At 42.1% G+C, this 24,174-nt stretch overlaps 3 protein-coding genes across 5 annotated transcripts in view; all 3 read right to left on the reverse strand.

The window, feature by feature from the left end:
• kmt2ba (lysine (K)-specific methyltransferase 2Ba) overlaps positions 1-12,509 on the reverse strand; it is a 32,398-nt gene extending 19,889 nt beyond the window's left edge. For all 3 annotated transcript variants that reach the window (XM_008283827.1, XM_008283828.1, XM_008283826.1), the window contains exons 1-8: positions 12,107-12,509; positions 7,596-9,096; positions 7,060-7,226; positions 6,765-6,845; positions 6,268-6,424; positions 2,660-2,930; positions 1,573-1,634; positions 1,193-1,453 (exon numbers count right to left, since the gene is read on the reverse strand). In XM_008283827.1, coding sequence (XP_008282049.1) covers positions 1,193-1,453; positions 1,573-1,634; positions 2,660-2,930; positions 6,268-6,424; positions 6,765-6,845; positions 7,060-7,226; positions 7,596-9,096; positions 12,107-12,409 — 2,803 coding nt within the window. In that variant the 5' untranslated portion in view covers positions 12,410-12,509. The remainder of the gene's footprint in view (positions 1-1,192; positions 1,454-1,572; positions 1,635-2,659; positions 2,931-6,267; positions 6,425-6,764; positions 6,846-7,059; positions 7,227-7,595; positions 9,097-12,106) is intronic.
• Positions 12,510-14,083: 1,574 nt separating this feature from the next.
• On the reverse strand, positions 14,084-16,922 carry LOC103358745 (zinc finger protein 418-like). Its single transcript, XM_008283829.1, has 4 exons — positions 16,807-16,922; positions 16,558-16,673; positions 15,660-15,803; positions 14,084-15,273 (listed from the first exon to the last, which is right to left on the reverse strand). Exons 1-4 carry the CDS (start codon positions 16,904-16,906, stop codon positions 14,599-14,601), a joined length of 1,035 nt encoding a protein of 344 aa, XP_008282051.1. The 5' UTR covers positions 16,907-16,922; the 3' UTR covers positions 14,084-14,598.
• A 1,556-nt stretch (positions 16,923-18,478) lies between these two features.
• ndufv1 (NADH:ubiquinone oxidoreductase core subunit V1) lies at positions 18,479-23,902 on the reverse strand. The gene is made up of 11 exons (XM_008283830.1): positions 23,844-23,902; positions 22,027-22,136; positions 21,864-21,946; positions 21,575-21,745; positions 20,833-21,016; positions 20,367-20,556; positions 19,979-20,191; positions 19,527-19,693; positions 19,359-19,440; positions 19,101-19,246; positions 18,479-18,744 (listed from the first exon to the last, which is right to left on the reverse strand). The coding sequence occupies exons 2-11, from the start codon at positions 22,129-22,131 to the stop codon at positions 18,667-18,669; spliced, it is 1,419 nt and encodes a 472-aa protein (XP_008282052.1). The 5' UTR covers positions 22,132-22,136; positions 23,844-23,902; the 3' UTR covers positions 18,479-18,666.
• Between the last annotated feature and the right edge of the window lie 272 nt (positions 23,903-24,174).

Here is a 24,174-nt window from a genome sequence, read left to right on the forward strand (position 1 = left end):
TAAATGCGACTTGTATGTGATCTGCTGTGTGAACTTCATACGACCCAAAAGTGTCCCGCATGCGCAGAAGAGGACACGACGACATCACACGTAGCGAGCGTGCTCAGTGTTTATGGAAGTAAACATGGATGGTAACGGTGGAGCGTATCTGCCACTCCCCCGCCGCCGCCGATGGTGGAAACAGAAGTGTGACCGCTAACTAAACTAGCATCAGCAGCCAAGTACTGCCTGTGTGTTCCGGACACTTCCACTCCGTCGGAGTGCTCCCCCGGGGTGGAAGTGTCCCCTCCGATCACGCCGAATATTAATCATTAATTGGGCTCAGAAACGTGCTATTGGGACTAGCCCTACTAGTTATTATAACAATTATGAACAATAATTAACAACTAATGAGCCTTCCAGCATCAAGCCCTCCTTGTATCTCGACCTCCGTCTTGACAATCCAACAGCCTTGCTATCCGACATAAAAGAAGGCTTTACATTTAGTGTCAGATTATAGAGTCACGACTGTATTTTCATCCCTAATCTGTCCATGATTGAAGCTCATGTTACTCATTCTGAGGAACCCTAGTGCAGGACATTTTGTAAGGGGTGCAGTAGCATTTTCAAAATGCTTTTCAGAGCTCATCATCTGTGACAGCTAATTTTCCTTATGTGCATCATCAGTGTAGTTTGTCATCGATGATAACACGCGTTATAGGAGCCGTTACGATCTCCGGCACATGAAACTGGGTTGATCTACTACTTTTGGTGACGAATAATTCTAAAAGATTCCTTATAAACCAAAAAATATTCAGACCAATATAGGATTTTTTCTCACTCAAGTCAACGTACTACATTTGGCTCACAATGGCAGGGAAACTCTTACAATATGATGTCTTTTCTGGCACTTTAGGAGCTCTAATATTTTAGTTCAGTTTCAGCTGACAGGATCCAGTACTTTGGAAGCAGGATCCTTTGTGAAAATGAAAACAGGATAAGAAAACGGCACTAGAACTAGTGGTTGCATAACTGATCTTGACATCTGTTCTTGAGGACTATTAAGGTTCGGCTGATTTGTGATATGCTCCCTCTGTTTTAATACATAAAATCACTTATGCAGGATCAAAACTCCCCCCTTAAGCGCGAGCAACAGAAAAGCTTCAAGCAAAAACTACAGTGACCTTTGCCTCACAAAAACAAAGTTAGTTACCTTGGTTGCAAGCAGTGGCTACATTTGGCTTGACTGTTGATTTATCTGCCTTGTCTTCCTGTTGTTCTTCCTCCTCCGCTTCCTCCTCCTCCTCCTCATCTTCAGATTCAGATTTAAGTAGGCTGCTGTAGGAGCGCGGTGTGATGTTACGCAGGGACTGTTTTCTGACTCCGAGTGCCATCGAGGACGATCCTTCGCCGCCATACTTCCAGTTCGTGTCATCGCTGCTTGACACGGAGCCTGACAAGCGCCTCGCATGGACTGAGTTACAAAAAAAAAAAAAGGTTCATGATTAATTATGTATACAAACTACATATATAGATGTACTGCCTTAATTCTTTCTAATTAAGTGAATGAGCACTATCTAATCAGAGACATACCTTTCAACGGTCTGATAATGCGCTCGAGCTTCGCTTTTTCAATCCGCTCACACCTTTTATATCTGGAGGGGAAAAAAAGAAATGACAAAATGTTAATTATGCATTCAAGGTAAAGCTCATGTGTACACCATCTAAAAATGTGTTTAACTGTAAGAGTCGACTTGCCTTCATTAACTGGATTGTTTAAAATGTGTTACTGGAAAGAAATGAAAAGTATTTTCATGTTTCATGTACAAAGATTCTACAAGGTCAGCAGTATTTTAGGCACCAATTAAACATTTCAGAATGTGACTTAGCACTACAAAACTTTTATTTAAAGTCCAAAATCTAAATGATTTTCCCCCAAACACGCTGGTTGGATGATTTGCATGGCCTGTCTTCAGCTGGATTTATGCTTATTTGCGTCCTAGTGGAGCATTAAATGGTCGTGTGGTGACGTGAACCGACGCTGAAGGTAAGTGTAAAGACTGGAACGAGGTCAACAGCTAGTCTGGCTACTACAAGGAGACTCCAAGAAGGTACATCACTTGAACTGAAGCAGCAACAAGTCAGATTTTACACAGTTTACAAGACAAAACCTGCTTATTTGTGTGCCTTACAGATGCTGTAGGTGGACCTTGGTGGACAGGCCAAGGCCAGCTCTATCTTATTGTTATGCACAGAGTGTTTTATCAATCCACTCATCTAACTCTGGTCAAAAAAGCAGACATATCTCCCTATAGGTTCAATAACCCCTAGAAAGTAGTGGCAAGTGTTTGCTGCTATGTAGAGCTGACATAATAGTTAACAAGCAAATAAATACAAAGCTAAGACAGGATAACATTTCAATGGCAAAGTAGGAATAAAACCAACGTATTCAAATGTATTAGAAGAGCTGATTCCGTTGTACTTCCTGCTCTGTGAGAACTTTCTGTGCATAAAGTCGCAAATGCCTTTCAAACATTTACTGATACTTCATCAAAAGCTCACCACTGTGTGAGCAACATCCCTGCAACATCCTGCAATCCTGCACAGTAAAATGATTCACCAGCCTGTCTCGGTATAATAACCTGAATCACGGTGTGACTTTGTGATTGATTTAACTTACATGCAGCATTGACGTTTGGTGTTGGGCCCGCCGAACTTGGGCTTATCCAGGCAGTTAATACACTTTGCACAGTCCTCTTCCACCAGACAGCCTTTGCAGTGTCCGCAGCGCCGGGAACGGACTCCTCCGGGTGCATACCGACTCAGCGCCTTCCTCTTTCTGAACCTGTGGCTCCGCCCCCTCCCTCTCCTCCTGCGCTGGATGTTTTCCTGAGAGACAATCCACTGGGCCCTGCCTTTATCAGAGATGTCATCGTCATCATCTGCCACATCTGCAGGCAAGAGACAGAGAAGATGGGTAAACGAGCCACGACACACGTTTGAATAAGCATTATGTGATGAGGGGGGGGCAACAACTTACTATTCAGTCTGCTGGAGACATTACAGATCTAAATGGTGTCACTGGAGATGTTTATATGCGCATTTACTGGACTTCTGTCCAATAGGTAAGCTTGGTTTCCACAGCTACACGTGACTACTGGCTGTGTTAGGAAACTAGAGATGTGCTACAGTAAAGTTGAACACTTGAGTCAAAATCTATTACTGGTGGAAACTCGCTTACCAAATCCTTCTGAACTTTAATGACATCCTCTTGAATCCCCCAGTGGTTGTATTTTAATGTCAACTGGCACAAAGCTACTTCAGACTTCAAACAGAATTCATACAAGCGTAGCGACTCGCTACAATTTGGGATAAATAAAGCATCTGGAATAACCTTGTGACAGGATCACGTTCTGCTCTTGGCACTAGATGTGTTCAGTGAGTCTGTTTGTCAAACAGCACTTCCTCACCTCATACTGAGTGATGCTCACTTGACCAGTGTTGGGTAAAGCTTTCCAACAGCGGTGGCTAATCTGTGTGTGACAAAAGATATTTTTGCTGGCAAATATTTTAGTTACAACTACATTGAGCTAACAAAGCAGTTTTTTTCTGCTCAGCATGTTAAATTTGCCAAAGATACCAAAATTGTGCTCATTTACACATTAATTTTTTTCCGAGTGTGTGTTTCCAACTGCAGGAGCGCGTCAGTTTGAGAGAGTATTGCAGCTCGTCGCTGTATTTCACTATGATACACTAGCAGCTTCGCCAAACAAACAAAAAAATTGTCAGAAATAAATTTGAGTCTGGATAGCACTAATAAAAAATTCAGGATTGAAGGACAGTTAACCTATCTGACAGCACGGTTGCCTACAGTACTAGGCCAATCAATTATATTACAATCAGTTTGTGGACGACGGCGTAATCCTGACTATTCTAGGTTGTGGTAACGTCAGCTACACAGAGGCAGCAGCTGATGCACCACTCAATGCGCTGTCAAGTCACCGTTCTTTATATATATCACATTTACAACAACATAAGTTTACCCATATTGCTTTGATGTAAACTGTAGGAATGTGATAGAGCTGCACAATATGCACCAAAAAACAACAAAACAAAACATAAATATATCAAATGCAGTCGTGACTTGATAATCCGATACTAAACGTAAAACCTTCTTTTATGTCGGATAGCAAGGCTGTCGGATTGTCAAGACGGAGGTCGAGATACAAGGAGGGCTTGATGCTGGAAGGCTCATTTGTTGTTAATCATTGTTCATAGTTGTTATAATAACTACTAGGGCTGGTCCCAATAGCACTTCCTGGTCTCTGGATATTCAGGCCCAATTAATGATGAATATCTGAATATTTGGCGCGGTTGGGAGACACTTCCACCCCGGGGGAGCGCTCTGATGGCTGCTGATGCTAGTTTAGTTAGCGGTCACAGTTCTGGTTCCACCATTGCCGCCACCACTATCCATGTTTACTTCCGTAAACACTGAGCACGCTCGCTGCGTGTGACGTCGCCGTGTCCTCTTCTGCGCATACGGGACACTTTTGGGTCGTATGAAGTTCACACAGCAGATCACATACAAGTCGCATTTAACTGGAAATGTGAAGGAACTCACAAAGAAAACGGATTTCACAAAAAAATCCGAATTGAGCATCAAGTCCTGCAGTGTGAACGTAGCCAATCTGTGGGATTATTCAGTCAGATAATACGCCATTATCCTGATTTGTGACATAAAATGTCCGCTTGTTTTTCCTAAAAACCTGTCGGATAGCAAGGTTTAGGATTGTTAAGGGTCGGATTATCGAGTCACGACTGCATTGAGGTTATTTTGAAACGCTGCAAAATTGAGTTATGATTTCAGTGAGAATCTTTTCATTTCTTTCCCACTGAAAAAACAAAAAAGCAGCATGTTCCCCTCATGTCAGGGGAAGGTTGTAATGGTCACATTTTACCTTTATGAAAAAAAAACAATCATACCAGCCAAAGCATTAAAGTACACTGGAAAAATGACATATATATATATATATATAGAGTAGAGATTTCTCATATTTATCCCGGCCGGACTGATCCAAAAAAATCCCCAAATTATTTTATTTTTCACATATCCTAACATTTTTTAAAGGGCTCCACTACTTTATTGTATTTTTTTTAACAACAAAGTGCACCGCAAAATGAAACCAACCTGCTACTACTCTCTGGTGGACAAACGCTAGAGTGATGACACTGTTTTCAGTGTTTATGTCCTTTAACTTCTTTTTATCTCTGCTGACAGACACCAACGCACAACGAGACGACGTCGGCTACCTGACTGATTTATTGGTCAAGCTCCGCTGTGCATTTCTTCAGTGTCTCCCAGCAGTATACGGTAATATCTAATGACATACTTGATCAAATTAATGCAAACTGGACCCGGATAAGTGTCATAAAATGGATGGATGATGGATGAGGGAGATATATAGGTTGTGCAGCAGCACGAAATCCTGAACAGTTTGACGCCTCAGGCTGAGTTTTAATCATTTATTCATCTATTTTGCTATTTTAACTGCGTGTCCTTTTATGTGTAATTTAATCCTGTGTAATTATGTGTAATTATTTAATTATGTGTACTCTGTGCTGCCTTCCATCTGTTGTTGTTGTGTGTCCACATTTCGGCCAGCTTTGTAGAGTCAAAGTCACATTTATACATTTATGCATGATGGTGAAAAAAAAAAGGACTGAACAGCACAACTCACAACAATCCTTCTTCTAGTTTCGAACGACCCACATTTAGGAATATTTATACTAACATTACTGCCTACAGACAACAAAACATGATTAATATGAGATACTTTTGTAAATTAAATTCAACACTTTAAGCCCACTTTAATACCGTTGATGGATTTTTTTTTTTGAAGAAACTGCTTTTTAAGAAATGATCCACAAATACTCTGAAACTCTGAAATAAACTGAAAGTCCTGTTTGGTTGAGATCTCTCCTTTTGTGTTGTGTTGTGTATTAGTTTCCGACAACTAAACCAGATCATTTAACAAGCAAACTAAGTTCAGTTTACATATGATTTACTACTAAAAACAAAAGTACAGTCATCTACAAAATTTACATGGCGGGTAAAATACATAAGAATTGGAAGGTGTGAATTCTAACTTGTTCAATCCGTCAGCTCCTTCCTTCATAAACCTCAGCTAAACCCACTGCACATACACAGTGCAATGCAATCTGTAAAGTAAAGTGAAGTTCTTTGTTCTACCTAAACAGACACACACACACGGAGATGGACTGTACCTTCGGCTGCAGGAGAGCAGGTGATGCCCTCTCTCTCATGAAGCGGCAGAGCGCTGAGTCTGGGAATGTCATCCGGCACCATGGCGCGAGGCTGCCCCAGAGCCACTGCTGCTGCCCGACACACATGCTTGATCCTCGGACCGCCAAGCGGCTGCTCCTGCGCGCGCACACACACACACACACACGGAATAAAGACGATGAAATGTGGAAATATTTGAATATGACAAATATGGAAGCATGTCTCATGGATACTGTAACCCAGTTGTTTATTGTGATATCAGCATGAAGCACAAAGTGTAAAAACAAATCCTTTACTAGCGATAAAACATTGATTATATTGGAGGTTGTTCTCTTTGTCTTTGATTGTTTAACTTACTTTTTCTGCTCCATGAATAAAAATGAACAGGCAGCCAAAGCACACGTAATTACAACAAATGAAGTGAACTCCTGCTGCGTAAGTAACATAAAAATGCACATTTACAAATTAAAAGTATTACCTGAGGACTAACTTCTTTGGGAGACAAGCCGACTCTCCTCCTCCTTCCAGCCACTGGCACGCATGTTTCTCTAGTACCCAGCTATTGTTCCAGACCAGGAAGAAAAACAAGGTTTAGGAAAGTAAGAAAGAAGAAAGCAAAACAAACGTTAGATGTGTAATTCTGCTTTCACTGTTATTCACTAGTCTGGCCAGCAGTCGTTAACAGCTGAAACTGTCAAAGCATGGATTTAATAGTAGTTTACAGTCTTTTGTGTCCAACGATGATTTTCAAAGAGCAGCAAATCAACTCTTACCTGTGACAACTTGAGCTGCTTCTGCTGATCGATCTTGATGAGCTGGACTTTGGCTTTCTTCAGCAGGTGCAGCATCCTCTTATTGGCTCCGCTGAGACCAATTCGATGGCTGGGCCCGCTGACTTCCAACGCCTCGCGATTCTCCTCAGTCACGATTTCTGCTTCGTCTGTGTCAAACGGGACGAATAAAGAAACTCTAGTTAGATGATTTACAGGAAAACGCCTTCAAACAGTCAATCACTCCACTGGAAACAGGCCTAAATGCAATTTATATATAATTCAAAATGTCTACACTCCTGTTTTTTGAATAACTTGACCTGTCTAATAGAGCAAAACACTTCAAAACTGCATAAATAAATTTTTTTTTAAAAAGCTAAAGTGCTTTTGTTTCATATTTTTTCTCAGTTAAAACTAAACTCAGCTGTGTCCTCCTCTTAAAAATATTCAGCTATACTGAGCCACTGCACATTAAGCATTTGTAAAAGCACACAAGAGCTTCAGTAATAATCACACAAAAAGGAATAATCCATTCTTACTCTTCTTGTCTGTGTCTTCTGGTGGCACCTGCAACGGCGTCTCCACATCAGTGTTTACCACCACGGCTAGTTTCCTCACAACACCTGGAGAATCCAGCTCTTCCATCATGATCTTGGACTTCCGTCTCTTCTTGCTGTGAGAAGCCAGACTGTCGCCTTGATCTGTGTATTCCTCCTGAATGTCAGATTGCCCTTTCTTTTTCTCGGCCAGCTTTAAGGTCAGCTTCTTGAGGTTCTTGTAGATCTCCAGGTGGCTCGTGCCTGGACTGGGCTTCGACGACATTTTCGTCACAGCAGAAGGGCTGTCAAACACAGATATGGAGTCACTGTCTGACTGCAGCAAGTTGCCATCGTAGCCTGACTCGTGAAGCGATGGGCTCGGTTTTCCGTCCTCTCTCTGTTGACTTTTGAGCCATGTTGACAGGGAGCCCTTTGGAAAGGGGATCATTTCCTCGTCCAAGAACCTCTTTGGAGCTTTAATAACGCGGGACGACCGTGCGCTCATTACAGGGGTGGAGGAGTTGTTGGAGCTCTGCTCGGAAAATGACCTGGGTTCACCCTCTGATAGAGCAATATTCTGATCTTCGATCTGCGGCTCATTTCCATCCGTCTCTGGGGCTGGAATGGGTTCTGGTACGTAAGTGTAAAAAACACGCCTTGTGCGAATACGACCAAGTTTTGGACGTTTGACAGTTGGAGCGTTTTTTGATTGCTTCCGCTTGTGCCCAAACAAAGATCTGCGCTGATGTTTTTTCCGCACTCTTTTTTCAGAAGTATCTGCGGCTTTACACTCAAGAGGCATCGCTGCCTCTTCTCCGCTCTGAGCACCAGCCTCAGCTCCAGCCTCTGGAGAGGCACCCATGCCTTTCGCTATTCTCTTCCTCTGTCGTTTGTGAAACGACAGAGCGACTGCTTGGGATGTGCGCCTGGCGTTCCCAATTCGAAAACCCTTTATGCCTTTCACAGATCTCTGTGTCTGGGACTGGTCTGTGTCTGAGCCCTCTGACACCTCGCCTTCTTCTTTGACCCTTCGTTCAGGTTTTTCTAGGCCCTTACCTGCTGTCTGCGTTCTCGTGTTCTTATCTTCCTTGGTGCCACCAGCTGAGGTAGCGGCGGTTTGGTTTTGCGTGCTGTGTGAATCTGCTGTTTCTTCTGCTTTCCTGATAATGTCAGCTGACGTTGCGCTGCTCTGTGTACCTGAGGCCTGGTTGTCTGCTTGTTTGGCTTTTGCAGGGAGAGCTACCTGCTTGCCGTGCAGTTTAATTACCACCTTTGGTATTTCTTTGCCACCCTGGTCTTCTTTAGGAACTCTTGGAACAATTTTCCCAATTAGAGCTGGTTTTGGGGTCTTAGGCATAATTTTTCCAATAAGAGGCTTTGCTTCTGGCGAACGGTCTGAAGCTTGGGGAGATTTTGCTTGGCTGGATGACGACTGTGGTAAAGTGCCAGAAGGTTTCTGTGGACGAACTGTTGTGGTCCCAAATCCAGTGAAATCTTCCTCCTGGAGAAAAAATAAAAGTACAGTCTTTAAGTCAGTATAATAGTATTTTGGACGTGTTGTGATGAGGACAAATCTGTTGGACAACCCCTACTACACATGACAACACAGTCATTAGCTACACTGGTTACAGATGAACTAAAGATTAAAGAAATGTGTAAAATAGCCACAAAACTACATCCATGGGAAACAAACGAACACTTTTGTAACTGACTAATATGCAGATTGTTGTCTTAAGCTCAGTAAAAAGTCAGAAAGTGGTGGAAAAATGTTGGGTAAACTTTACCAATAAATATCTGGTTTCATTTACCCACCCACCCCAAAAATAATCATCCATCCATCCATCCATCATCTATACACCGCTTAATCCTCACTAGGGTCGCGGGGGGCTGGAGTCTATCCCAGCTGACTCAGGGTGAAGGCAGGTTCACCTGGACAGGTAACCAGTCTATCACAGGGCTACACTTAGAGACAGACAACCAAGCACACTCACATTCAAACCTACGGACAATTTAGAGAACCCACGCTGCACAAGGAAAACATGGAGACTCCACGCAGAAAGATCCCGGGTGTCCTCACCGGGACGCAACCCAGCAACCTTCTAACTGCGAGGCAACGATGCTAACCACCAAGCCACCTTGCAGCCCCAAAAATAATCTACTTAGAAAAATATTAAGAAATGATTAGAACAATTACGTTGATAATAAAAACAGCTGCTGATTATTTTTCTCTGGGTCCACTAATCACTTAATCAGCCCGTTTTTGAAACTCTCAGGTCTGATAAACCTAACAAACATAAGAGAAGTTGAGATGACTGGTGAGAATCAAAGTCATAAAACGACCACTTTGTCTGCTCTGCATTCAGTTTAAAACAATCATAACGAGAATGTTCTGAAGGCTTTTATGAGTGTGTTAAGCAGGGGAGGTCCCGGCCACTGGGCGTTCACCTTCTTGCTATCATAATTACTTGGAAAAGTACTACTGAAGTTATCCTTAAATTATAACAAGCGCAACAACTTCTGACAAATTTCTGTGTTCATCATTTGATTATCGGATATTAACTGAATACTATGATGCAGTTTCTGCACTGCTCTCTACTCTTACTCCTGTGTTACATCAGTAAAGTTCAAAAGCACCAAATGAACCAGTTTGTTTTCAATCTGTAAGTCAACTGTAAGTAATGACTTGGCGTATTTTCTCCCCGTGCACATGTGTGATATTTAGCTGAACGTACTGCAGTATTTTCTCAGAAATTAATCCAGCACTTGAGCAATAGGTGGCAATTAAAATCTGACAGTTTTTCCATGAAGGGTCTCAATATAGCCACTTATTGAAAATGTACCCTCACACTCTCTTTATAACCAGAGTTTAAACAGAACCTTTAAAAACACACCCAGCCTCCAGCATCTTCGAATCCGGGCACCTGTGTAGATCAAAAGCACCCTTCAACTTAAATTCCAATTACTTCACGTGCAACATAACGGCTCCACAGACTTGTCATCGGTAAAAACCCTCCTAATGATGAGATCTATTTCACAGCACTGCAGAGCACATGAGTGTGCAGCACTCCAGCTGAGCAGCACCCACAAGCTTTAGCGTGAGCCATGTGACTCTGTTACAGTCCACTCTAAAAGGATTGCATCAGTGAAGCCCAACTGATGTCAGATACTAAAGCTCCTGCGCTGGAGATTAAATAATATTATTAGATCGAATATGGCATTATATCCTTACAACTATCCTGCTGGGGTGGGGCTAAAACGGAGACTACTATAGGAGACAGTGATATCCAACACTGAAGGTATGAACGTAGTACAAGAGATCTGTATCCTTTTGTATTTACCCCATACCTGTACATCATTTATGGTGCATATTTGCATCTTTAATAAGTCAAAACTCCTGCAACACTTTAGCAGAAAGAACAAATTTGTGGTGAGTCAACTACACTTTAGCTTGTGGCCTTAATCAGGATCATCCAACGCAGTTCTGAAGTGGGTGAAAATGTTTTCACAGTGTCTACAACCAATTACCTAACGACTTCCTGGGTGAATTTTTTGGTCAGTTCACAATATTAAAGCAAATAACAGTTGACAGGACTTTATGAATGTCCGGCTGACAACATAACCCGTCTAACAATCAATATGACCTGAATTCAAGCAAATCCATACATGACGACTGCAGGCTAATGTGAACAGCGTTTATTTTTGTCAGAGCTCATGCAAGTCACGTGAGTTTCATTTAGATCATTAAAAGAGAAGAGTTTTGATTCAATACACCTTAATTGAGGAAGGTGGTGATGATGACTGTTTGGTAAACAAAGACTATGCAAAATTAGGTTTCAGAAAAATTCTGTGCCTGATTCAGTTTTTCTTAATTACAACGTGGAGGAGGTAACGTTTGTTTTGCATCCCACGTTAAGCCTGCGTCCAGCACACCGAGCAGTCAGCTGACAGCTCCAACGTGGAGAGTGTGATCCCCACGTTAGCAGCAGCAGCAGCAGCGACGTTTTAACTACGACGAGATTAGCAGCCACAGGATGTCAGCACAGGGTGGGAACTTCAAGTCACCAAACCGTATCGGGGGGACGAACAAACAAAGACAGCTCCTGGTTTCCACAACAAAACCGCTCCACGAGTGCTATCGTGCCGCCAAAGTTTCCGCCTAATGTCCTTTTCATGCAAACAAACTCAGCTGGACACTGATCTCTGTGTACGCAGTGCTGCTGCAACTTACAGCAACGATAGGGCAAATTCACAACAGACAATGAACCGTGAATAAATACGAGCAGAAGTAAACTAAAAAATATTCACCTCACAACCTATCTGAAGCATTTCCTGCACGCAAACGCTTAGTGTTTGGAAGCTAAGTTGCCGCTAACTAGCTGTGCGTTAGCTAAAATGCTCTTTGTAAACAACAAATACATGTTTAAATGTTCATTAAAGCAAACGGGCTTTAATAAATCCATTTAAGCGTACACTTTTCCCTCTAGCTACCATGCTATTGTTAGCCTATTCACCTCCTCGCTGCTGCTGGAGTCGAAGCCCGCATCTCTCTGCCGACTGTGCTTTTCCGTCACCCCGAGCAGGCGAAGCAGGGACGGGTCCTCGCTCAACGCCAGGCCGATGTTGACGGGCCTCGGCCCTACGGCAGCCAGCTCGCCCTCGTCCGAGCCCAACCTTCCGCGTCTGGTGCGTTTCTCCGACCGCAGCCTGCTGCGAGCCGAGCACGGCCGACCCGGGAAGCGAGCCCGGGCCGGTGCCGGGGTGCTGAGGCCCGCGACGGCAGCGGGAGATGATAATCCGCCTCCTGATGCCGCCATTATTTACTACAACAACACGGACGGCGCGCGGGCAGAGGGAGACTGCAGCGATGCGAGAGCCAAGATGGACTGCTCCGAGGCGAAGGCGCGAGATAGAAAGAAGCGGCGGTGCATCATGGGAAAGCGAACACGGTCGAATGTGGGGGAACGCGGTAAGACACGCCGGACGACGTCGCCTGTGTGGAGCAGCTTTCTGTAGGTATCAAGGATAAATGTTTGGATCATTTTCCCTTCATGGACTGAAAAGTGAAGAGTCCAGACCGCATTCAGAACATTTACTGAAGCAAAAACTCCATGTCTTAACGAAAAATACCCCTGGATTCAAAAGCATGTAAGTATTATCACCAAAGTTTACTAAAAGTTTTAAAATTTAAAGTACAAATTGTGCATTCTGGTCATATTCTATGAATCAATGTGTGTTTTGTACTTAATTCTTAAATTGCAACGTAACAACTAACAAATAACTATGTGACCAATCATTGTTTTTTGGAGGGACGTCTTAACCATTTATTTTAATCGCACAAGGCAGTACAAACATTTGATTTTAGTTTGTGTGTGTTTTGTTTGATTGTTTTTTTTCTTTTTATGATGGAGGAATGAAATTAGCCTATGACTAACTATGGTCAATTTACAGACATGTTTTATAAATGCACAATTTCCCTGTTTGGAAAAAATATAAAATTATATTAGTGTAACAAATACAATAATATCATTATGAAATAGGATAAAATGGACATATTTTTATTTCCCCAGTCTTTGACTAGCTGTACTTAGTTACTTTCTACTTACTTACAGACAAAACGGTCATTTTTCTCAGTCATAAAGCAAAAACTTGTGTGATCAAAGTCAAAACAATGACCTTTTGTGTCATTTCTACAGTATAATCAAGTACATCTGCTCAGAGTATATCCAGACAGACTTTACAAGTTCAAGTTTTTCACGTTGTGATTTGCTGCTTTTTGTTTTCTATAATGTGAAGCCAAATGTAAACGTAAACTCTAACGAGCATTTTTTCTAAACTCATATTTCATAAACTAAATGATTAGCTGACAAAATAATCTGCAGATTCATCCATAATGAATCTAACTTTCAGCGGAGTACTTTATACTGTCAGTGGTTTAGATTTTACAGTTTGTTAATTAAACCATTATTTAATATCAGTATTATTATTCCTTAGAGAAGCACAAAATCAGAATCTTCCAAGATTTTACCATTAAAGATCGAGTGCATGGAGGTTGCTGTCTATTCATGCAACTTCCTAGAATACAATAACAGATAGAAAATATGAAATTTAAGTTGCTAGTTTGCTGGTTAACATGTTTCTTAATGTTAAGTCCTTGTAAGTCACAAGTATGGGATTCTTACGAGCCTAAATATATTCCAGCAAATGTCTCGTGGTTGGTATATTTCATAAATGACAGATATGCATCTCCTACAATTTCCCTAAAATATGGTCTAAAATATATATATTTTTGAAATTTTCTCATAATTACGATTATGAAAACAAAAACTCAGTTCATTATTTGAATCACTTTAAATTTAAAATGAATAATCCTGAAAAAAAGTCTAAAAAAACAACTTTTACTATGAAATATTACAACTGAAAGAAGTGCTTTTCATGTTGCCGCTCATTCTTCCATTTACACACTCAGACAAAGTGACAAAGACTCCACAGAAATTTGACTAGTGTTTAATGCAACAACTATCTACTTCTTTAAAGAGAAAATAAGACCTCAAGACAACATCACTGAAGTCCAGTAGTAGAGCATCCTATACACATGGCCCACTTCTTGGATTATATTATGCTATGTCTTAGTTCTTTTGTGCAATGGTCACATTTCTGAGTTCTCCTGAAAATAAAACAGTTCAGGTAAATATAAAACATTCCCACAGTTAAGGGAGAATTAGCGTGTTACTCTACAATGAATAAAAAACATTTCAGGTAGAATAGAGGTAATAAGGACGGCAAAAAGGGTCTGGATTTCACAATGAACATAAATCACAGTTATGTACAGAACAGTAGAGTTTTATTCACAAGTGTAGGATGTGTTTGCAAATGCAATTAAAAAACTGTGTTGCATAACCTTCACCAAACTCTCACCCTAAACTTTTCACATAAAAGATCTTCCTACACCGACAATCATTTAGATGAATGATGTAGGACGAGACTGCAGTCTGTTTCCCATATATTATCTATTCTCTGCTTCATCCTCTCCCTCAGTGTGGGTGTTCTGATGGGCCTTAAGGGCACTCTCCCTGGCAAAGCTTTTTCCACAGGTCGGGCTGGTGTAACCAGAGTCCTGAGCTCTGGCCACATGAGCATCGAGCTGCTCGGGTTGAGCATCACTCTCATCGCTCTGTGTGAATGTGTCAGCCGTGCGAGTGGGAGGTCCATGTTTCCCCCTCTTATGCACCCTCAGGGCTGCAACAGATGGGAATATGAGATCACAACCTGCTTCAGAACAGGGAATTTTGAGCTCAGCGGAGGAGCAACCTTCAGTCGGAGAATCATTGCATTCTTCGGATCCCTCTGCCTCCTCTTCTTGTTTGATCCTCTTGCTGTCAGTCACCCCTCCTTGAGCTGCGTTCTTGGGTTTACGGCCCCGTTTTTTGCCTTGAGGCTTAACGTCACAGTTTAGATCACTCGCAAACTTTTCCTGGTGCTGCAGGAGCTCTTCTTCTGTCTGGAAACCACAACCACATTTGCAGCACTGGTACGTGTTGATGTCGTCGGCCACCACGGGGCGCTGGGGGTGCACCGCGATGCGATGGTTGCGAAGCCGCGAGGGACTGGGGAACAAGGCGCCACAGTCCCTGCAGGGACACCGTCGCTCTATGCATTCATGTCGTCTGTGTTTGTTCAGCTGCAAGATATGAAACATTCAGTCATTACAGAAAGTAAACAAACAACATGGCAATATTGATATGAGCAGGTTTTTGGAGTATGATGATCATTTAAAAAAAAATCTCAAGAAGCAGCAAAGGTGTTTGAGGAATGCTGTTGGTGTTGAATCTCAATTTGCTTTCCTCTTTTTGGTACGGAAACGCCTCGTTCTCTGCTTGTAAAGGTGCCAAAAGTTGATAAAAAGTCCCAAAAACATGAGAACAAGACAGACGTGCAGGACGTAAGAGAAGCTGATGGAGGTACCGATGGCTTTAGGAAGAGGAATGCTGAAGGGTTTAGTTTCGTCAAAGATGGGAATGGATTGTATCACAAGAAAAAAAAAAAAACAGACTGCTGTGTCCTCACCTCTGTGAAGGTGAAGAAGCTTTTCCGGCAGTACGGGCAGCAGAAGGGCTTCTCCTCTGTGCTGTGGGTGGCCTGGTGCTGGCTGAGCTCCTCAGAGGAGGAGAAGCACTTGTCACACTTGTAGCAAGTGAAGACTGTATTAGTCTGCAAAAGAATTGAAGAATGACAAGAAAACTGGTTAAAAATTAAGTCTTCCTAACATAGCATTACCCAGTTTGTCCGACACCACTGACAAACTCGTAAAAGATCCCAAACAACACAAACTGTATCTTGGCCACAATTCTTTCATAATTTAAGGACACAGCATGGGGAAGTGTTCTACTGTGTCACATTTCCAGCATAAACTATGAAACTTTACTGTTTCTAGCATCTGTAATGTAAAGATTTGCTGCTTTTTGTTGCAGCAATAGTTTTCTCTTCTGAAATTATAATTGGGTTGTGCAGTATTTTTCTGATTTTCTCTTTGGTAGTTTTTGTTTTTTATTCATATTTCACAGGGCTACACTTAGAGACAGACAACCAAGCACACTCACATTCACACCTACGGACAATTTAGAATCACTAATTAACCTCAACATGTTTCTGGACTGTGTGGGAGGAAGCCGGAGAACCTGGAGTGAATCCACGTGCACGGGGAGAACATGCAAACTCCACGCAGAAAGACCTCGGTGAGGACACCTGGGATCTTTCTGCAAACTGGTGACCTTCTTGCTGTGAGGCAACGGTGCTAACCACCGAGCCACCTTGCAGCCCCATTGACAAAATAATCTGGAACTTATTTCATAATGAGTTATAGCCCCATTTATAGAAAGCACAACAGTAAAAATCACACTTATTATTAGTTTATTAACTTGAAACCCTGGCTTTTTGTCCTCTCTCAGCGTGCCTTTGCCCCTACCTGCTGCAGCTGCTGCTTGTACTGGTCCCGATGACTCTTCCTCATGTGCCTCTCCTTGGCTTTGGAGTTACAGAAGGTAATGAAGCACTGGAAACACTGCAGACTCTCATGCTGATCTGCATCCCAAAAAGAAGATTAGTTAACTGTTTATACACCAATATAGCTGCATCACATTATGAAACAGGACTTTGGCGGTTAGATCAGGCTCACTGTCATGTATGCACTATAAATACTTTACAGTTGGCTTACAGGGCTGCACAGGGGGGACCACCGGCTCGGACTTGATTTCTGCCGAGTTGGACCTCTTCTCATTTCCAACGATGACCTGCTCTATCTTCATCATGTCCATGCTGATGCATTTACACACCACAACAGGCACGTGAAGCTGCAACACGAAACCAAACACGCTCAACGTTAATTATGACTGAATATTCAATTAGCCGGCAGAGCTGAAACCGTTAATTGGACAGAGCAGCAATTACAGTAACGAGCTGGCGTTCAATGCGTTTCAGCAAAAATAATTAAAGAATCGTGGCTTCTTGTGCAATAGACTAGTCATGTAATAAATAAAAACAGAAGACGTGAGGCCCGAGCTGACTACCTGACAGGGATGGAGACCCTGGTCGACATGCACAGCTGCAACTAAAACAGACGCAATTTGTGCGCAAATATTCAATTATTATTTTAATTGTGTTGTCTTCTATTCATTCCGCTCTTGTTTTTGCGCACTTCCGAGCTGCACGCATGCAAACAGCCGCGATTCATTTGACTCAGGTCTTTGTAAACAATTCAAAAACGCCTTCTTACCGTTCGACCGACGCGTCCACCGAAATGAAGCCGCGAAGTGGAGCCTGCCCGCGTCACGTGACAGGGACAGGGTGTTATCGCGAGATTAGGAAACGGCTTCTTGGCCCTGGAAAGTACCACTGCATTGTTTACAGAGAGGATGTTTTAATCAGCTGAACTCTCCATCAGGACAAATGTCAGTTTTTAAAAGGGGAAAATCGTGCTTTATGTTGTGTCAGACTGTTCACACGACATTAAATAGAACCAGCATTTTAAAAATATGAGGTGTTTTAGCAGAACATTTATCAAAATTGTAATTTTGAAAATAAAAATAAAAATATATATTTTTAAAAAAAGAAGTTGATAAAGGCCTTAAAATGAAACTTTTACACTTAAGAAAATAAGCTCCCAAATAGTAAAACAGTTCAGTAAATATATAAAAAGGGAAAATTAGCTTGTTCACATAAAATACCAGCTTTTAATCTAATTTTTTTTTTTTTTTGTCCATCCATCCTTCATCTATACACCGCTTAATCCTCACGAGGGTCATGGAGGGCTGGAGTCTATCCCAGCTGACTCAGGGTGAAGGCAGGTTCACCTGGACAGGTATCCAGTCTATCACAGGGCTACACTTAGAGACAGACAACCAAGCACACTCACATTCACACCTACGGACAATTTAGAATCACCAATTAACCTCAGCATGTTTCTGGACTGTGGGAGGAAGCCGGAGAACCCGGAGAGAACCCACGCTGCACGGGGAAAACATGGAGACTCCACGCAGAAAGATCCAGGTGTCCTCACCGGGACGCGAACCGGCGACCTTCTAGCTGAGGCAATGGTGCTAACCACCGCTCCACCTTGCAGGCCCTAATTTTTTGTGATTCATGCAAAGTTGCTGCTGTAATACTGCACTTCTCTTTTAACTGAGAAGACATCCGCTCTGATGGCGATAATGGCACTTTAAATTTTAATGCCTTTCACTGCGGTTGTTTTGAACATGATTTAAACATCCCTTTTAACAAAGCTAAAACCACCCATTGGAAAATATATGATCAGAATATGATATGTCTTTCCACTTTTTTCTACACATAAAACACAGTAAAGACCACAAATGAAATGAGACAAAAGCTAATTTAAGGGTAATAGAGTTTTATTGGTAAGTTTCCCCCCAACAAGGCAGACACATCAATGTAAAAGTTGATGATGAGGTGATGAGACGGCACATTATATTTTTTTTCTTTAAATAAATGTGAAGGACACAAGTACAGGGTTAAGAGCATATGAGGCAGAAAATCGAGTTCAAGGAGCTGAAGGAGACGTTTAAGCCCTGGCCTGCTGCTGCTGCTGATAATCAGCGATTCGGCTTTCCATCACCGGCCTGAAGTGCCTGATCAATCCCTGAGAACAAGGAGGAAAGAAATTAGTTATCCTGTTTGAAATAATGCAGAAAAATATCGGCAAGTCTGTGATATAAACACACGGCAGAACGTAATAACTATAATGTAATAAGTGTAATTACTAGATGAGAACTACCGTAAATTCTGGACTATAAGCCGCTACTGTTAACATTAACATCAAGGAGAAAAAAAAACGTGTTTATTGTGGCTATTGTTTGTGAGGTTGCATTTCAGCAGCACTACAATCTAACATTAGCACTGCAGGAAGCGTATCTAACACCCTGGCACCTCTGAGTCGCTGGTTTCAGTTGCAGCGATCCCTTTCGTATGCAAAATCAGGGGAGCGCATGCATTTACCTGCACGGGCCACGCTGCTCCGTCTCCCAGAGCACAGATAGTGTGTCCCTCGATCTGCTTGCTGAGCTCCCAAATCATGTCGATTTCAGCTGGTCGGGCGTCACCGCGCACAAAACGCCACATCATGTTATTCATCCAGTCCACTCCTGCAGAAGCAAAGGGGAAATGGTGAAGTTATTTAGTTTGAAGGTGTTGCTAGAAACTCCTGTATGAGACAGGAGGTAGATTTATTTATGCTTTAAATGACGCTGTACTCACCCTCTCTGCATGGCGTACACTGGCCACAACTCTCGTGCTTGTAGAACTCGATGAGGCGAGCGATGGCTCTGATAATATCAGTCTGTGGAAAAAAACAACCCACTCATCAGGATGTTTGCCGATTGCTTTTTCGCACGATGAAATATGATGCAGAGGTGAGAAACTTACAGATTTGTCCATGACAATTAGAGCAGCTGTGCCCAGGCCAGTCTGAGCTTGAATGAGGCCATCAAAGTCCATCAGCACCTCTTCACACACTTTCTTGGGGATGAGGGGTGTTGAGGAGCCTCCGGGGATTACAGCCAGCAGGTTATCCCAGCCGCCACGCACTCCACCTACCAAACAGATGTTGGTTTCAATTAAGTTTAGGGAAAGGAGAAAAAAAAAAACTGTGTTTAGGCTCTGCTTATGTTAAGCTGTCTTAATCTTTTCAATCCATGACCCCCGCGGTGCAGGAAAACACAGACAGATGCATTCAGCTTCGCTTTCCCACAGTTTGATTATTTACAACAGGGATTTATTCATTCACTAAAATATATTTCTATATCCTACCCGTTTGATATAAATGTTTTTACTATAAACTCAAACATGATTAGATGCATTCTTAGTGTGATATGAACCTGCGTGTCTCTCAATGAGGTCCTTCAGAGGGACGGACATCTCCTCCTCTACAGTGCAGGGGTGGTTGACGTGGCCAGAGATGTTGAAGAGCTTTGTGCCGGAGTTCCTCTCCCTGCCAAAGCCCAGGAACCACGAGCCCCCACGGCGACAGATGGTGGGCGCCACGGATACCGTCTCCACATTGGCAACAGTCGTCGGGCAACCGAACACGCCTTTAAGACAGCAGAGAGGGTGACATCTGAGAATCGCTTTTATTTGGCAAGAACAAGTGTTCAGCAGCGTTCAGGTCACGGTTACTGTTAAGGGAATGTGATACAAGCCTATATATACATTTGAGAAAAAAATGTCATCCCGATGTTGTACACCCTGTTCTGCACTAGAACTCACCCACATCAGCAGGAAACGGTGGCTTCAGACGGGGCTTTCCTTGCTTTCCCTCCAGGGACTCAATAAGAGCGGTCTCCTCTCCACAGATGTACGCTCCAGCGCCGCGCATCACAAACACATCGAAGTCATAATCTGAGCCACAGGCGTTCTTTCCAATCAGCCCAGCAGCGTAGGCCTCATTGATAGCCACCTACGAACCAACAGGAAAAAAAAAAAAAACGCTCAGCACATAGTCCAGTGTGAACCCAGATAAGGCTACTCATTGTATTGAGCACAATCAACTGAACATATGTTGATTTTAGCACAACAAAAAGACTGCAAGGAGGAATTAAAAGCTGCCAAAAGTCTACCTCTGAGTTTAGATTTACGATATCTGAGCAATAGCCCTTATTAATCACACTATTCATCACATATCTCCATAAATGTACCATCCTGAGAAATATACACTAATGTAAGATATTTGCACCTGCAGGTTGGAGGACTCGTTGTAGAACTCTCCTCTGATGTAGATGTATGCAGCACGAGCCCCCATGGCCTTCCCAGCCACCAGGCAGCCTTCTACCAGCTTGTGTGGGTCGTTCCTCATGATCTCTCTGTCTTTGCAGGTGCCTGGTTCTCCCTCGTCTGCGTTCACCACCAGATACTTGGGCCTGAAGTGAGGAATTAGAGGTACCTTAAATAATGCAGCAGCGACAGTGTTGATGAGTTTAAAGCAACTTTCATAAAATTGATGTTTGGCTTTCGACAAAATATCGTTAAACTGTCAAATCCAGTTGGAGTCAATAGAAACTTCACTGGTGGCTTCTTTTAAATTTAGAACATATCTGACTTTTGTTCCTTTAAGAAGAGAAAGAAACCACGTAAACTAATGTGATTCACTTTTTAACTGCAGGCTCAGGCTTTAATGGATTCCTTCTGATGGATGCAAAGGATGGAGTTTGTGAATAATAAACATGCTGCAGAAAAACTGATGTAAACATTAAGTTGGTTGAAATATGAAGATATCAAAAGAATGCTGGTGAAATTATTGCCAACTGCAGTCATAACTCTCAAGTATGTCACCACCCAGTTGCGAAGAAGATTTCCCAGATAACCATTTAAAGCACTCACTGTGCCAATACTTCAGGGGACACTGAGGAAGACTCTACAAAAGTGCTGTGATTTCACATAAGAGCAAAATGAGAATCGATGTGTGTCTCCTCACTGACCGGCCATCGCTGGGTTTGTTCATAAAGCTCCATTTCATTCCAGTAGGGAAACCGGCTCCACCTCTCCCACGCAGACCAGAGACCTTGATCTCGTTGAGAATCCAGTCGACTCCCTTCAAAAGGATCTCCTTTGTTTTGTACCAGTCGCCACGCTTCAGCGCCCCCTTCAGCCTGAAGCACAAACATGAGCAGATGAGGATTGCAGAGTTTTTCTTTTTTTTGTTTCCCCCGTTCCTCTCTCTATGATTATGTTTAAGCGACTGCCTTAGAATACCATCAGTAGTGTTACCTCCAGTCGTGACGACCATAAAGGTTTGTGAAAATCCTATCCTCATCTGCCAGCGGTCCATATGTTGTCTTCTTAGGAGGACTCTGGAAAAACAATGCAAAATGTAAATCCTACTGCTCCCGGTCAGTTTTATAACAATTCTAACAAGCTACAGGCCAGCTACCTGTGCTGTGCTGTTGAATCGAGTGAGAGCGGTCACACCGCCTGGACTGACAGCAGCCGGGGCACGAGCCACCCCGCTTACCACCGCTCGAGACAAGGACAGCATCCTTCCTGCAGGGAAACGTTCAGGTTATTTTAGTTTAAGACAAAACGTAAGGAAATCACAGGTTCAAACATAGTTAAAGCAGAAAAGGGTGCAGCTGCACACCTCAACAGAGCTGTTGGTTATCATACTGGGTGTGTGATTCAAATATCAATCATAATCTACATGAAAAAAACAGCAATCACTAAAACATTTCTCTCAGAGAGTCTACAGCTGGGTATTTAACAGACGATTACATAATTAGTGGTCACTCATTAAATTATCCTCCAACTATTTTGATAGTAAATTATTCAGTTTAAGTACATTTTTAGAAAAGAAAAGTCTCAATTCTCTTACTACCACATATTCATTTAGACTATTTTGTACTTTCTTGACTCCTCTATGACACTAAATAGGATATCTTTGGACAAAAAGACGACATTTGAGGACGTCATCTTGTGCTTTGGGAATTTTTCACTATTTTCTGACATTCTAAAGACCAAACAACCAATCGTTTAATCAAGAATATAATCAAAATATTACACTCTCTTTAAAATAACCATGAGTCGCAGCCCTAGTGATGAACTTTCTGATCATATGTCTGTGAAAACCTGTTAAATAATGAAGGGCTGCATCAAACCGTGAGGTCAAATTCTTTCTCTTCTTTCTGCTTTGTTTAAATATTTGTTTATCAGTGATTCAAGGGAACATTTTCCTGCTTTTAGACTTTGATTTATTCAGGCAAAGCTCTGACACAGATGCTTGTGTTATGATGACATTTAACAAGGGAAAAGTTAAGTTAAAGCTTTTTTATTGGAGGAAAACTGTTTTAGTAAAAAAAAAAAAAAAACATGTTCATACTTCTTAAATACGACATGGATAAAAGTATAGATTTTGTTTTAATACCAAAAACATTGAAGCATTCGTATTAAAATGTTGATGATGCCCACATACATGTCTTCAAATTGATTATAAATGTATTTGAAATAGTTAGAAGTAGTCATTACTGTAAATAACACATTTATTCCCCTATATATCCAGTGCTATTATTAGACAATCATAATATGTAGTATTCCGATTACTGTAATGTGTATTTTAATGGTAATATCAACTGAAAACTATTAAAAAATATATAAATCACTGGCTTAAATGTAGTCCTAACAAAAATGCCAAACATCCAGAAGCATCAAAACAAGAGCAGCTACGCAAAACTCACTCTCATGTTTACATTTTTATTTCAACAAGACACATTTAACTAATGCTAATTGTTGTTTTTGTGGCGATCAAAACTAGATATCTCAATTAAATATTTGTAAAAGTGTAATAACTCAGAGACATGCAGCGCCGCTTGCTTATGTGATGTTGTTATGTCAGCGCTAGCAGTTAGCTAACGAAGGTGAAGAACGCTAACATGCTACATATCCTCCACTAACCAGCGCTCCTGTGGTGTTATTTTGAGCCAGCACACTAGTAAATAAATTATATAGTGCATGATAAAGCCGAATTGTTTTGCCTCGCTTGTGTGCGACGATGATTAGAGCACACACTGACCTCCATGCTACTGCTAGCCGAAGCTAAGCTAGCTAGCGGTTAACCTTGTCATGTCAGAATAAACGCAGCAGGTAAAACTCACACCGACAGCAGGTGAGTTAGTTATTCAGCACCACAAGCAGCATTAAAAGTAAACAAAACACAAAAGCGTTGAGGTAAGTCAGCAGACACTCGGTGCTCTTTACCTTCTCTCTGCGTCCTGAGTTTATGAAATGCAGTTGTACCGGAAGCGCAGCTCTCGGACCGGAAACAGTCACCGACGGACTGCTAGTGCTGCGGAGCTCATTTATACCGACCGAGAAGAACGATTTCATAACTGCACACTGTCCTTACGAAAGGTCTGTGGGCCTGTGTTTTAATTTGTTTTCAGGTTTAGGGAGAATTATTGCATCTTGAACCCCATGTGGCAGCCATGAAGATTATTACTGAGCAACAGTAAGACTTTCGGTGATCACCTTAAAGTCCCTGACAAAATAAAATACACTGTTATGTACGACAGGGACACTTACACAATAT

Source organism: Stegastes partitus, unplaced genomic scaffold, assembly GCF_000690725.1.
Source record: "Stegastes partitus isolate 25-593 unplaced genomic scaffold, Stegastes_partitus-1.0.2 Scaffold329, whole genome shotgun sequence".
NCBI lineage: Eukaryota > Metazoa > Chordata > Actinopteri > Pomacentridae > Stegastes > Stegastes partitus.

Bases quoted from the DNA above. Each gene is read 5' to 3' on its own strand.
- LOC103358745 (XM_008283829.1), bottom strand. From the start codon at position 16,906: ATGGACATGATGAAGATAGAGCAGGTCATCGTTGGAAATGAGAAGAGG. The intron at 15,804-16,557 runs GTAGGGGCAAAG...ATTCTTTTGCAG, and splicing joins ACAAGCAGCAGCTGCAGCAG to ACTAATACAGTCTTCACTTG. The intron at 15,274-15,659 runs GTGAGGACACAG...CATATCTTGCAG, and splicing joins GCTTCTTCACCTTCACAGAG to CTGAACAAACACAGACGACA.
- ndufv1 (XM_008283830.1), bottom strand. From the start codon at position 22,131: ATGCTGTCCTTGTCTCGAGCGGTGGTAAGCGGGGTGGCTCGTGCCCCG. The intron at 21,947-22,026 runs GTAGCTGGCCTG...TTGTTTTTCCAG, and splicing joins GATTCAACAGCACAGCACAG to AGTCCTCCTAAGAAGACAAC. The intron at 20,557-20,832 runs GTGCAAATATCT...GTTGGTTCGTAG, and splicing joins ACGAGTCCTCCAACCTGCAG to GTGGCTATCAATGAGGCCTA.